Genomic DNA, 14,935 nt, shown 5'->3' on the forward strand with positions numbered 1-14,935 from the left:
AATTATTATTTTCCCAAGTGAAAAAAATTTCCAGGAATTTCCAAAATTCCTGGTTTTCCAAACCCAATTTTCACCCTTTTTTCTGGCAACATTCAACATGTTTCTACTTCAACATTTCTTGACTGTTTTGAAAAATTACAACACCAACCACTCGTTCAGAACATTTAAATTTTTTTAGCATTTTCCAAAAAAATTCCCGCTTTTCCCAAATTTCCATGAAATTCCAATTGATTTTTTACAGTTCCACGACTCCCACAATTTGTATCCGATTCAAACCGTTCCAACTTCGAAAGATTCAGTCTGTCCAGGAATTGTGTTCTTCCCTATCAATCAGTATAAACAAAATTCCCGGATTTCCTAAATTTCCCAGTTTTTCGGGACACTTTCCCCATTCAAAATGAATTATCCATTTTTCAAACTTCCACAATTCCCACAGTCTTCTACCGATTCAAACCATTCCACCTTCAACACATTCAATTCAACCTGGAAATTCACACAATCATTTTTTTTCACGTTCAACACAATTCCAGGAATTCCTGAAAATATATTTATATTATAATCAGTATCTGTTCTCTGGATGGGGACTGGATCAATGTTTGGCTTTGAACTTCCATGCAGCGTAGCTTTCTCTGTTTTGCCTTTTTGTGCACTTCATTTTGTTTTGAAAATACTTTTTGCCTGCACTTTGCCTGTGGTCTCTGTATGCCGGGGTCAAAATCGATACAACCGTGACATATTACAAACTCTGTTGCACCGGAACGTAACGACGTATCTCGTTAAACATGTCGAAAACAAATCCTTCAGAACCATTTCCATATATTATCAAACAAATATTTATGAAACTGTATTTTTATTTTATTTTACGAATTGATTGTATTGTATTACTTATGTTATACTAATATATTAATAGTAATACTATTGGAATAATTATGGGCAGGCCCTCGCAGTATAAAAATCATGTTTTTTTTTATCTGCATTGGTACCAAGCAAGTTTGCTAGCATACTTGTAAGAACGTTAGCGTGCTAGCTTTTTTTTTTGCGAGCAGTGCTCATATTAGCATGCTAACGTTTTATGCTAGATTTTTTGCTACTTTTCTATGTCTACACCAACAAATACTGCATTTTGGTATTTGTGCCAGCTTCTTAACGTTAGCATGCTAGTTTGCTAGCATACTTGTAAGAACGTTAGCGTGCTAGCTTTTTTTTTGTGAGCAGTGCTCATATTAGCATGCTAACGTTTTATGCTAGATTTTTTGCTACTTTCTATGTCTACACCAACAAATACTGCATTTTGGTATTTGTGCCAGCTTCTTAACGTTAGCATGCTAGTTTGCTAGCATACTTGTAAGAACGTTAGCGTGCTAGCTTTTTTTTTGCGAGCGTTGCTCATATTAGCATGCTAACGTTTTATGCTAGCTTTTTTGATATTTTTCTATGTCTACACCAACAAAAACTGCATTTTGGTATTTGTGCCAGCTTCTTAACGTTAGCATGCTAGTTTGCTAGCATACTTGTAAGAACGTTAGCGTGCTAGCTTTTTTTTGTGTGAGCAGTGCTCATATTAGCATGCTAACGTTTTATGCTAGATTTTTTGCTACTTTCTATGTCTACACCAACAAATACTGCATTTTGGTATTTGTGCCAGCTTCTTAACGTTAGCATGCTAGTTTGCTAGCATACTTGTAAGAACGTTAGCGTGCTAGCTTTTTTTTTGCGAGCGTTGCTCATATTAGCATGCTAACGTTTTATGCTAGCTTTTTTGCTACTTTTCTATGTCTACACCAACAAATACTGCATTTTGGTATTTGTGCCAGCTTCTTAACGTTAGCATGCTAGTTTGCTAGCATACTTGTAAGAACGTTAGCGTGCTAGCTTTTTTTTTTGTGAGCAGTGCTCATATTAGCATGCTAACGTTTTATGCTAGATTTTTTGCTACTTTCTATGTCTACACCAACAAATACTGCATTTTGGTATTTGTGCCAGCTTCTTAACGTTAGCATGCCAGTTTGCTAGCATACTTGTAAGAACGTTAGCGTGCTAGCTTTTTTTTGCGAGCGTTGCTCATATTAGCATGCTAACGTTTTATGCTAGCTTTTTTTTCTACTTTTCTATGTCTACACCAACAAAAACTGCATTTTGGTATTTGTGCCAGCTTCTTAACGTTAGCATGCTAGTATGCTAACATTAGCATGGCAACATTTCCTGCTAATATTACACATTTTTGTCTAATTCCGCAGCCGCGCACCTTACAGCCGTGTTACTTGAAATGTGAGACCTGCTAACTGCTAGCATGCCGTCGTTAGCACACATGCTAAATGTTAGCATTTTAATGTCAGCATGCTAACGTTTTGGGCTCGCTCTGAAGCTCTTTTTGTACGGTTAAACTTAAAACTCACGGATTCAGACATTCTGCACCATCTTAAAAGTACGATGGCTTCCGGCAACTAGCGGTCTGGGGCACAGATAGCAGGCCCATTAAAATGTCTAATGTCTAATATTATTCTATTTAATTAAATGGTATTCTCAATAGATATATATTTTTTTAATAAATCTATTTTTTTTTCCACGTCTCATGGATACGAACGCACTTCCATAAATCAAATGAAACATTTCATTTATGTTAATAATTACGAGACTCGTTCTGGAACCATCTGGAGCAGAATATTTTTTATTTATTTATTTATTTGTCGCACTTCATTGCGTCGCCGCCATCATTTAAAGACCGAGACGCCAACCCCGAGTAAAAAAACGCATTTACCTCCGGGAAAGCCTTCCCAGATCTCCAGCCGGTCGTAGCGGCAGAAGACTCCGGCGGGCGGCGTGGGGTCCGGCTCCAGCTCGAAGCTCTCGAACTCCAGGACGATTTCGGACATGCGCGGTGCGAAGATCATGAAGGTGCAGTCCAGGTTGTTGGGGTACTTCTCCGGGAAGCCCGGGGACTTGATGACGCCGCCGTTGGCCGTGAAGTTCCTGGAGCATTCGGGACCTGCAGGGCCAGAAGGTGCCAGATGGTCAACTTGGACAAAGAACCATTTCAAATATTGTTTTCAGTTCCTGTCGTATTATTCTCTCAAAACTATCATTCATCTACTTGCTTATTTACCTTTAATTGTCGCTTACTCTCCAACACGTTTTTTTACACCAAGTACTTGTTCTTCACATGAACATTTTTACCTACAAATAACTGAAACAACATACAAATAATAAATGAAAAGGAGCAGCAATAAGGGGACCACAAAAAATTTCATTATTGTCTTTATTTGAACAACAAATTTTAGGGTGAATTAAATGTATGTTTATTATTGTCATTTAGTCCTTAAATAAAATGTTGAACGTACTAGAAAACTTGTCTTTTAGTAGTAAGTAAACAAACAAAAACTCCTAATTAGTCTATGCAGTAACATATTGTGTCATTTATACACCTAATAGCTAGAACTAATATGCATATATCTAAAAAAAAGCTTTTTTAAAAAATAAAAATAAGGGTTTTTAAGCCTTTTTTAAAATCATCCACAGTCTGTGGTACCCTCAGGTGGTCAGGGATAGCGTTCCACAGACTGGGAGCGGCGGAACAGAAAGCCCGGTTTCCCATTGTAGTAGTAAGTAAACAAACAAAGACTCCCAATTAGTCTGTAGTAACTTATTGTGTCATTTATACACCTATTATTTTGTACACATTATGAGGGACAAACTGTAAAAAAATGGATTATTAATCCACTTGTTCATTTACTGTTAATATCTGCTTATTTTCTGTTTTAACATGTTCTATCTACACTTCTGTTAAAATGTAAGAATCACTTATTCTTCTCTTCTTTGATACTTTACATTAGTTTTGGGTGATATCACACATTTAGGTATCGATCTGATACCAAGTAGTTACAGAATCATACGATAAAATATAATACCTAATAAACCAATACTGATGAATAAATATTGATGTAAAGGGTAGGTGTCGCGCTATTTTCTGTTTTAACATGTTCTATGTACACTTCTGTTAAAATGTAATAATCACTTATTCTTCTCTTCTTTGATACTTGACATTAGTTTTGGATGATACCACACATTTAGGTATGGATCCGATACCAAGTAGTTACAGGATCATACGATAAAATATAATACCTAATAAACCAATACTGATGAATAAATATTGATGTAAAGGGTAGGTGTCGCGCTATTTTCTGTTTCAACATGTTCTATCTACACTTCTGTTCAAATGTAATAATCACTTATTCTTCTCTTCTTTGATACTTTGCATTAGTTTTGGGTGATACCACACATTTAGGTATCGATCCGATACCAAGTAGTTACAGGATCATACATTGGTCATATTCAAAGTCCTCATGTGTCCAGGGACGTATTTACTGACTTTATAAACATTTAAAAAAAAAGACAAAAGATTGTGTGATGATAAAAAATATCAATGTAATCATTGTAGTATCGACTATGTACGGCACTTGTACTTGGTATCGTTACAGTCGATGTATGTATATACCCAACCTTGGGTTGTCCCGATACCAATATTTTAGTATCAGTACCGGTACCAAAATGCATTTCTATACTTTTTGCTACTTTTCTAAATAAAGGGCACCACAAAAAATGTCATTATTGGCTTTATTTTTAACAGAACATCTTAGTGTTTTACAATGGAGTTCAGGGTGCGCATCGTGCATTCAACCAATTGCAAGCACTGCATGGAACTTATCATTATTGTCTTTATTTGAACAAAAACAATGTTGGTGTACATGAAACATATGTTTATTATTGTCATTTAGTCCTTAAATAAAATAGTGAACATACTAGACAACTTGTCTTTTAGTAGTAAGTAAACAAACAAAGACTCCTAATTAGTCTATGCAGTAACATATTGTGTCATTTATACACCTATTATTTTGTACACATTATGAGGGACAAACTGTAAAAATGCACAATTCATTGATATTCCTTATTTATTGTTAGGTTTTCCAGCATTCACGCAATAAGAAGAAATTCCCGCCTTCTTCTCACACATTTTTGGTCCTATTTGAACCGTTATACAGTAAAAAAATTCCCATGTTTTTTGGAACAATTTCCCTTGTGGATCAATAAAGTTTGTCTAAGTTTCCAGGAATTCCACAATTCCCAGGAAATCTTGTCACGGTTATTAAACCATTTAATGCTTCAGTCCTCCTCACTTGCTATAAAATAAACGATATGTTTCTAAATAAAGGGATGTCATGTCTGTGTGATCATGTTTTTGTTTTGGTCATGTTCGTTTTGGTTTTTGGACTTTTTGTGCACTTTTGTTTTGTCACCATAGCAACCATTAGTTTTCACCTGTCACGTCACGCACCTATTTCACATGTTGAGTCACGCACCTGTTTTCGTTAATCATGTCTGTAATATTTAAGTTCATTGTTTTCAGTTTGTCTTTCTGGTGACATCCCCATATTTATGCTTCTGCACACTCTCCACTCCCTTATGATCCTTGCTGCTCTTTTTTCATGCCGGTTCCATGCCAAGTAAGTTTTTGTTTATTAAGCCACAGTTAGTGTTTTTTGTTGTTCATAGTTTTTGCCTTTGTGCAAGTGTTTGGTTTCATAGTTTGTTCTCCGCCATTGTGCGCGCCTTTTGTTTACTTCTTTTTTTTGTAGTTCTAGTGTTTCAATAAAAAATGTACTTACATTCCCGTCTCGCCCGAGCCAACTTTCCGTTGCATCCCAGAAAAACTAAACCCCAGGACCAAGTCTTGACAAGGGGACCACAAAAAAGGTCATTTTTGGCTTTATTTTTAACAGAAACTCTTAGGGTTTTACAATGGAGTTCAGGGTGCGCATCGTGCATTCAAGCAATTGCAAGCACTGCATGGAACTTATCATATTTGGCTTTATTTGAACAAAAAAATGTTAGTGTACATAAAACATATGTTTATTATTGTCATTTAGTCCTTAAATAAAATAGTGAACATACTAGACAACTTGTCTTTTAGTAGTAAGTAAACAAACAAAGACTCCTAATTAGTCTGTAGTAACATATTGTGTCATTTATACACCTATTATTTTGTACACTTTATGAGGGACAAACTGTAAAAATGCACAATTCATTGATATTCCTTATTTATTGTTAGGTTTTCCAGCATTCACACATTTTTGGTCCTATTTGAACCGTTATACAGTAAAAATTCCCATGTTTTTTGGAACAATTTCCCTTGTGGATCAATAAAGTTTGTCTAAGTGTCCAGGAATTCCACAATTCCCAGGAAATCTTGTCACAGTTATTTAATCATTTAATGCTTCAGTCCTCCTCACTTGCTGTTAGGGTCGTCCCGATACCAATATTTTGGTACTGGTACCAAAATGTATTTCGATATTTTTCTAAATAAAGGGCATTATTGGCGTTATTTTTAACAGAAACTCTTAGGGTTTTACAATGGAGTTCAGGGTGCGCATCGTGCATTCAACCAATTGCAATCACTGCATGGAACTTATCATTATTGGCTTTATTTGAACATAAAGTCTTAGTGTACATGAAACATTTGTTTATTATTGTAATTAAATCCTTAAATAAAATAGTGAACATACAAGACAACTTGTCTTTTAGTAGTAAGTAAACAAAGACTCCTAATTAGTCTATGCAGTAACATATTGTGTCATTTATACACCTATTATTTTGTACACATTATGAGGGACAAACTGTAAAAAATTATTATTAATCCACTTGTTCATTTACTGTTAATATCTGCTTATTTTCTGTTTTTACATGTTCTATCTACACTTCTGTTAAAATGTAATAATCACTTATTCTTCTCTTCTTTGATACTTGACATTAGTTTTGGATGATACCACACATTTAGGTATCGATCCGATACCAAGTAGTTACAGGATCATACAATAAAATAGAATACCTAATAAACCAATACTGATGAATAAATATTGATGTAAAGGGTAGGTGTCACGCTATTTTCTGTTTTAACATGTTCTATCTACACTTCTGTTAAAATGTAATAATCACTTATTCTTCTCTTCTTTGATACTTGACATTAGTTTTGGATGATACCACACATTTGGGTATCGATCCGATACCAAGTAGTTACAGGATCATACAATAAAATAGAATACCTATTAAAACCAATACTGATGAATAAATATTGATGTAAAGGGTAGGTGTCGCGCTATTTTCTGTTTTGACATGTTCTATCTACACTTCTGTTAAAATGTAATAATCACTTATTCTTCTCTTCTTTGATACTTGACATTAGTTTTGGATGATACCACACATTTAGGTATCGATCCGATACCAAGTAGTTACAGGATCATACAATAAAATATAATACCTAGTAAACCAATACTGATGAATAAATATTGATGTAAAGGGTAGGTGTCGCGCTATTTTCTGTTTTAACATGTTCTATCTACACTTCTGTTAAAATGTAATAATCACTTATTCTTCTCTTCTTTGATACTTGACATTAGTTTTGGATGATACCACACATTTAGGTATCGATCCGATACCAAGTAGTTACAGGATCATACAATAAAATATAATACCTAGTAAACCAATACTGATGAATAAATATTGATGTAAAGGGTAGGTGTCGCGCTAGTTTCTGTTTTAACATGTTCTATCTACACTTCTGTTTAAATGTAATAATCACTTATTATTCTCTTCTTTGATACTTTGCATTAGTTTTGGGTGATACCCAGGGCCGGCCCGTGGCATAGGCCGTATAGGCAAATGCTAAGGGCGCCGTCCATCAGGGGGCGCCATGCCAGTGCCACAAATGTTGGAGAAAAAAAAAAGTTGGTACTATTATTTCTAAATACAAAAAATAATCCCTCGTTAATTAAAATGCAAAGTAAAGCCTATATAATAGAAATATTATTTGTTACAACATTACGCCCCCCCCTCCCTCCCTTCCCGTATCATGACTCTTTTTGGACGTCACCACATCAAAGAATCAACACAAGATGTCAAAACGGCCAAAACTGTCAGGTGCCCAGGGAAGAAAAAAGAGAAAAGAAGAGGAGGAGAAACGAGAAAAAGACAAGAGGTAGCAGGTAGGTAACGTTAGCCTACATGAAATTATTTGTCTGTTACAGAATGTGATAGTAGCTGGCTTTTTAGCATTAGGCTAATGTTACATGATTCGGCAATTGCTAATCAATAAATAGCTAGTTCTGTTTTAACGTCGGGTTAATATTGTGGAGGGGGCTAAATTGTTATGGAAAATAATAATGTAACGTTAGGTAATTACAGTACTCCCACCTTACATTCCTCAGGGACATTTGTATTAGATCTTTTAAGCAGGTGTTTTTTGTTTACATTGTTATTGCCTTCTGGTTAGCTAATGTTTGCCCTGCAGGTAATAGTCACTTTTCCACCCCTTTATATATTAGGTATAGTTGTAAGCCTAGTTGTTAAAGTGCACATCATTAATGTTAATTAAGCAATATGTATGTAAAAAATATTGTATTTCATATATTCATTTTTTATTTTTTGCATTCATTTATTTATTCATATTTTTTTTATCTTGTTAACTATTCTGATTGTTAATTTGCTTTCTTTAAGTAAAAAAAAAGGTCAAAGACAAAGCTATTCGGTTTCTTGTGAGTATATACACTTCACTGCCGATGTGGGGGGGGCGCCACCTAAAATCTTGCCTAGGGCGCCAGATTGGTTAGGGCCGGGCCTGGTGATACCACACATTTAGGTATCGATCTGATACCATGTCTTCAAAACCCTGGCTGTCATCTGTTAATAAGTATTGCATTATCCTGCCTTAAAGCACCCTAAAATGAAGATTAGAAATCCGGAGAAAGTGACATAAGGAAACTTTTTTAGAGCAAATGACAGAAAGCGTTGAAAGGCGAGAGACAAGAAGACAGTGGTGTGTCATCCTCATCCAGGCCATCATGTGCAGCTATTAGCTGCAGAATAACATCATTTCCCCGCTCGTCTGACAGCCTGCACGAGGACTGCAGATGGAACTCGGCGAGAGAGAGAAGAAGAAAAAAAACAACATAATTGCGAGGAGTTTTTGCTCAATAAAAAGCCCACCCCCCAGCCTCTCACTCAGGCATCACGCCGGGCTGCAAATTCAGGCCCGCTTTTGTCGGTCCGCACAAAAATGAAGGGAGAGAAGCGTCGTCGGTTTTGCTTTTAATCCGAGTTGAAAGCCCCAAATAGGAGCGTTTGAACGCCCGGAGAGAGTTGACATTTGGAGGAGAAACCCAAAGTGTGGCTTTTGACAACAGCAGTGCCATTAAGGCAACACATGATGTAAGTGTCTATATTAGCCTACTATCAAAATGACTTTAAAAGTCTTATATAAGTGTTATAATGAAGGCAACACATGATGTAAGTGTCTGTATTAGCCTACTATCAAAATGACTTTAAAAGTCTTATATAAGTGTTATAATGAAGACAACACATGATGTAAGTGTCTATACTAGCCTACTATCAAAATGACTTTAAAAGTCTTATATAAGTGTTATAATGAAGGCAACGCATGATGTAAGTGTCTAAATTAGCCTACTATCAAAATTACTTTAAAAGTGTGATATAAGTGTTATAATGAAGACAACACATGATGTAAGTGTCTATATTAGCCTACTATCAAAATGACTTAAAAGTGTGATATAAGTGTTACAATGAAGGCAACGCATGATGTAAGTGTCTATATTAGCCTACTATCAAAATGACTTTAAAAGTCTTATATAAGTGTTATAATGAAGACAACACATTTTGTAAGTGTCTATATTAGCCTACTATCAAAATTACTTTAAAAGTGTGATATAAGTGTTATAATGAAGGCAACACATGATGTAAGTGTCTATATTAGCCTACTATCAAAATGACTTTAAAGGTGTGATATAAGTGTTATAATGAAGACAACACATGATGTAAGTGTCTATATTAGCCTACTATCAAAATGACTTTAAAAGTCTTACATCATGTGTTGTCTTCATTATAACACGTATATAAGTGTCTATATTAGCCTACTATCAAAATGACTTTAAAAGTCTTATATAAGTGTTATAATGAAGACAACACATGATGTAAGTGTCTAAATTAGCCTACTAACAAAATGACTATAAAATTCTTATATAAGTGTTATAATGAAGACAACACATGATGTAAGTGTCTATATTAGCCTACTATCAAAATGACTATAAAAGTCTTATATAAGTGTTATAATGAAGACAACACATGATGTAAGTGTCTATATTAGTTATATTAGCCTACAATCAAAATGACTTTAAAAGTGTGATATAAGTGTTATAATGAAGATAACACATGATGCAAGTGTCTATATTAGCTATATTAGCCTACTATCAACATGACTTTAAAAGTCTTATAAAAGTGTTATAATGAAGGCAACACATGATGTAAGTGTCTATATTAGCCTACTATCAAAATGACTTTAAAAGTCTTATGTAAGTGTTATAATGAAGACAACACATGATGTAAGTGTCTATATTAGCCTACTATCAAAATGACTTTAAAAGTCTTATGTAAGTGTTATAATGAAGACAACACATGATGTAAGTGTTTATATTAGCCTACTAATATTGGTCACAACTAGTCTTAGACTTAGATTGGTCACCTCTAGTCTTTGACTTAGATTGGTCACCTCTAGTCTTAGACTTAGATTAGTCACATCTAGTCTTAGATTTGTCAGATCTAATTTTAGAAGTAGATTGGTCACATCTAGTCTTAAACTTAGATTGGTCAGATCTAGTCTTAGACTTAGATTGGTCAGATCTAGTCTTAGACTTAGATTGATCACATCTAGTCTTAGACTTAGATTGGTCACATCTAGTCTTAGACTTAGATTGGTCACATCTAGTCTTAAACTTAGATTGGTCAGATCTAGTCTTAGACTTAGATTGGTCATATCTAGTCTTAGACTTAGAAGGATCACATCTAGTCTTAGACTTAGATTGGTCACATCTAGTCTTAGACTTAGCTTGGTAATTTCTAGTCTAGACTTAGATTGGTCACATCTAGTCTTAGACTTAGATTTGTCAGATATAGTCTTAGGCTTAGATTTGTGAGATATAGTCTTAGGCTTAGATTGGTCACCTCTAGTCTTAGACTTAGATTGGTCACCTCTAGTCTTAGAACTAGATTGGTCACATCTAGTCTTAGACTTACATTGGCCACCTCTCGTTTTAGACTTAGATTGGTCACCTCTAGTCTTAGACTTAAATGGTAACATCTAGTCTTAGATTTAGATTGGTCACATCTAGTGTTAGACTGAGATTGGTCACATCTAGTCTTAGACTGAGATTGGTCACATTTAGTCTTAGACTGAGATTGGTCACATCTAGTTTTAGACTTATATTGGTCAGATCTAGTCTTAGACTGAGATTGGTCCAGGTATCTTAGCATGTATTGACTTGGATTGCTTTTAGGATCTTCAATGCACAAAATGTGTCAAAGGAGCCCCCGAAATTCTATTTTTCTACACACGGGTTGTCGGAGAACCAAGTTTGAACACCCCTGATTAGGTTCTACAGTAAGTCCACTGAAGTTCACGTGACCAAATATGGCCCCTTGCTCTTTCAAGGGTGACTACATTCATCAAGTGTTCAGTCACGACTAATTCCCCCATTCCATCTGTCCCCGTTCACAGCGCTATTACTCCGATCATCCAAGGGTGTCACATTCCACCGCCCCTTTTTTACGTGGCAGCGCCGGACTGAAGGGACAGTCTGAAAGGGGCTTCGTTTTTTCCTCTTTCTCTTCCCTCTGTTTGTTCATGGCTGGGGTTCCTGGGGCTGTCGGAGGTCGTGTTGTTCCTGGGCCGCTAAGTAAATGACAATGTTTATGTTCTCTGTCGTTAGCGACCCTTTCCCTGGTGTTGAGACCGTCCTTCATCACCGGGATGAAATCACAGATGACTCTTTCACCGAGGGATCAAAAAATGGACCCCCAGGCTGTGGCGACACACGTAGGGAGCTTTTAAAGTGTCCTGTTACGTCACCCGCCCACCGCGCCTGGTCTAGTAAAATGACGGATGACACTGCTCCAGTCAGGGCGTTGAGGGTATCTGGTTTGGTGGCTGCAGGATTAGGTCTCTGCTTTTTACAGATGATGTGGTCCTGATGGCTTCGTCTGGCCAAGATCTTCAGCTCTCACTGGATCGGTTGGAAGCAGAGTGTGAAGCGACTGGGATGGAAATCAGCACCTCCAAGTCCGAGTCCATGGTTCTCGCCCGGAAAAGGGCGGAGTGCTTGGGGAGGAGATCTTGCCCCAAGTGGAGGAGTTCAAGTACCTCGGAGTCTTGTTCACGAGTGAGGGAAGAGTGGATGGTGAGGTCGACAGGCGGATCGGTGCGGCGTCTTCAGTAATGCGGACGCTGTATCGATCCGTTGTGATGAAAAAGGAGCTGAGTCGGAAGGCAAAGCTCTCAATTTACCGGTCGATCTACATTCCCATCCTCACCTATGGTCATGAGCTTTGGGTTATGACCGAAAGGACAAGATCACGGGTACTGAAACGAGTTTCCTCCGCCGGTTTGGCAGGTCTCTCCCTTAGAGATAGGGTGAGAAGCTCTGTCACCCGGGAGGAGCTCAAACTAAAGCCGCTGCTCCTCCACATGGAGAGGAGCCAGGTGAGGTGGTTCGGGCATCTGGTCAGGATGTCACCCGAAACACCTTGGAGTCTTGTTCACGAGTGAGGGAAGAGTGGATGGTGAGGTCGACAGGCGGATCGGTGCGGCGTCTTCAGTAATGCGGACGCTGTATCGATCTGTTGTGGTGAAGAAGGAGCTGAGTCGGAAGGCAAAGCTCCCAATTTACCGGTCGATCTACGTTCCCATCCTCACCTATGGTCATGAGCTTTGGGTTATGACCAAAAGGACAAGATCACGGGTACTGAAACGAGTTTCCTCCGCCGGGTGGCAGGTCTCTCCCTTAGAGATAGGGTGAGAAGCTCTGTCACCCGGGAGGAGCTCAAACTAAAGCCGCTGCTCCTCCACATGGAGAGGAGCCAGATGAGGTGGTTCGGGCAACTGGTCAGGATGTCACCCGAAACACCTTGGAGTCTTGTTCACGAGTGAGGGAAGAGTGGATGGTGAGGTTGACAGGCGGGTCGGTGCGGCGTCTTCAGTAATGCGGACGTTGTGTCGATCCGTTGTGATGAAGAAGGAGCTGAGTCGGAAGGCAAAGCTCTCAATTTACCGGTCGATCTACGTTCCCATCCTCACCTATGGTCATGAGCTTTGGGTTATGACCGAAAGGACAAGATCACGGGTACAAGCGGCCCAAATTAGTTTTCTCCGCCGGGTGGTGGGGCTCTCCCTTAGAGATAGGGTGAGAAGCTCTGTCACCCGGGAGGACCTCAAAGTAAAGCCTCTGCTCCTCCACATGGAGAGGAGCCAGATGTGGTGGTTCGGGCAACTGGTCAGGATGTCACCCGAAACACCTTGGAGACTTGTTCACGAGTGAGGGAAGAGTGGATGGTGAGGTCGACAGGCGGATCGGTGCGGCGTCTTCAGTAATGCGGACGCTGTATCGATCCGTTGTGGTGAAGAAGGAGCTGAGTCGGAAGGCAAAGCTCTCAATTTACCGGTCGATCTACGTTCCCATCCTCACCTATGGTCATGAGCTTTGGGTTATGACCGAAAGGACAAGATCACGGGTACAAGCGGCCCAAATTAGTTTCCTCTGTCGGGTGGCAGGGCTCTCCCTTAGAGATAGGGTGAGAAGCTCTGTCACTCGGGAGGAGCTCAAACTAAAGCCGCTGCTCCTCCACATGGAGAGGAGCCAGGTGAGGTGGTTCGGGCATCTGGTCAGGATGTCACCCGAAACACCTTGGAGTCTTGTTCACGAGTGAGGGAAGAGTGGATGGTGAGGTCGACAGGCGGATCGGTGTGGCGTCTTCAGTAATGCGGACGCTGTATCGATCCGTTGTGATGAAGAAGGAGCTGAGTCGGACGGCAAAGCTCTCAATTTACCGGTCGATCTACGTTCCCATCCTCACCTATGGTCATGAGCTTTGGGTTATGACCGAAAGGACAAGATCACGGGTACTGAAACGAGTTTCCTCCGCCGGGTGGCAGGTCTCTCCCTTAGAGATAGGGTGAGAAGCTCTGTCACCCGGGAGGAGCTCAAACTAAAGCCGCTGCTCCTCCACATGGAGAGGAGCCAGATGAGGTGGTTCGGGCATCTGGTCAGGATGTCACTCGAACGCCTCCCTAGGGAGGTGTTTCGGGCACATCCGACCGGTAGGAGGCCACGGGGAAGACTCAGAACACGTTGGGAAGACTTTGTGTCCCGGCTGGCCTGGGAACGCCTCGGGATCCCCCGGGAGGAGCCGGACTAAATGGCTGGGGAGAGGGAAGTCTGGGCTTCCCTGCTCATGCTGCTGGACACTGCTCCGACGCGAAGGGTTCTGGAGGTAAAGGCTTTCTCCCTCTGATTGGGAGTCTTATATTTCCACGAGGCAAGCGTCTCCGAGTGTGATGACAGCATGTCTCTGTGCCAGATGTGACCTACGGCACCGGGGCGCCCACCCCGCCCAGCGCACACACACCTTGGAAGTGTTTTTACAGGTGTCTGCTTGGAGTAAAAGCACCTTGACTGAGTAATGAAACAGACAACAGTCCTGCTGAATAGCCCTCGAGCAGACTTTGTAGTCATCATGCTGCGTCATAGTAATGATGAGTTTGAATGTGGTTGGCGGGGGCGGGGTGGTCTTCAGTGGCGGTATGGAAGCCACCTCGCCCACTTCAATGGGCCTTCAGCCAGCCTTGATGTGGCTCTATGCAAACTGCCAAGCTGCTAAAGCGAAGCATATGTCACGGGCCCGCATGCTAACACAACACATCTCTGCGGGCTTCAGGGGATTTTATTTGAGAGGATAAGTAAAGCCTCTGTGATCAATAGAAGGAACACAGTTTTGGTACATGGCGCGACGAGTCCTCCTTTTCCACTTCACTTTGGGAGTTGAT

The 14,935-nt window shown here is 39.5% G+C and overlaps 1 protein-coding gene across 2 annotated transcripts in view; it reads right to left on the reverse strand.

Moving 5' to 3' along the window:
• Positions 1-14,935, reverse strand: part of nrp1a (neuropilin 1a) — a 249,455-nt gene that overhangs the window by 161,045 nt on the left and 73,475 nt on the right. For both annotated transcript variants that reach the window (XM_061964875.1, XM_061964874.1), the window contains exon 5: positions 2,759-2,986. In XM_061964875.1, coding sequence (XP_061820859.1) covers positions 2,759-2,986 — 228 coding nt within the window. The remainder of the gene's footprint in view (positions 1-2,758; positions 2,987-14,935) is intronic.

The sequence above is a fragment of the Nerophis lumbriciformis genome, linkage group LG07 (genome assembly GCF_033978685.3).
Source record: "Nerophis lumbriciformis linkage group LG07, RoL_Nlum_v2.1, whole genome shotgun sequence".
Classification (NCBI taxonomy): domain Eukaryota; kingdom Metazoa; phylum Chordata; class Actinopteri; order Syngnathiformes; family Syngnathidae; genus Nerophis; species Nerophis lumbriciformis.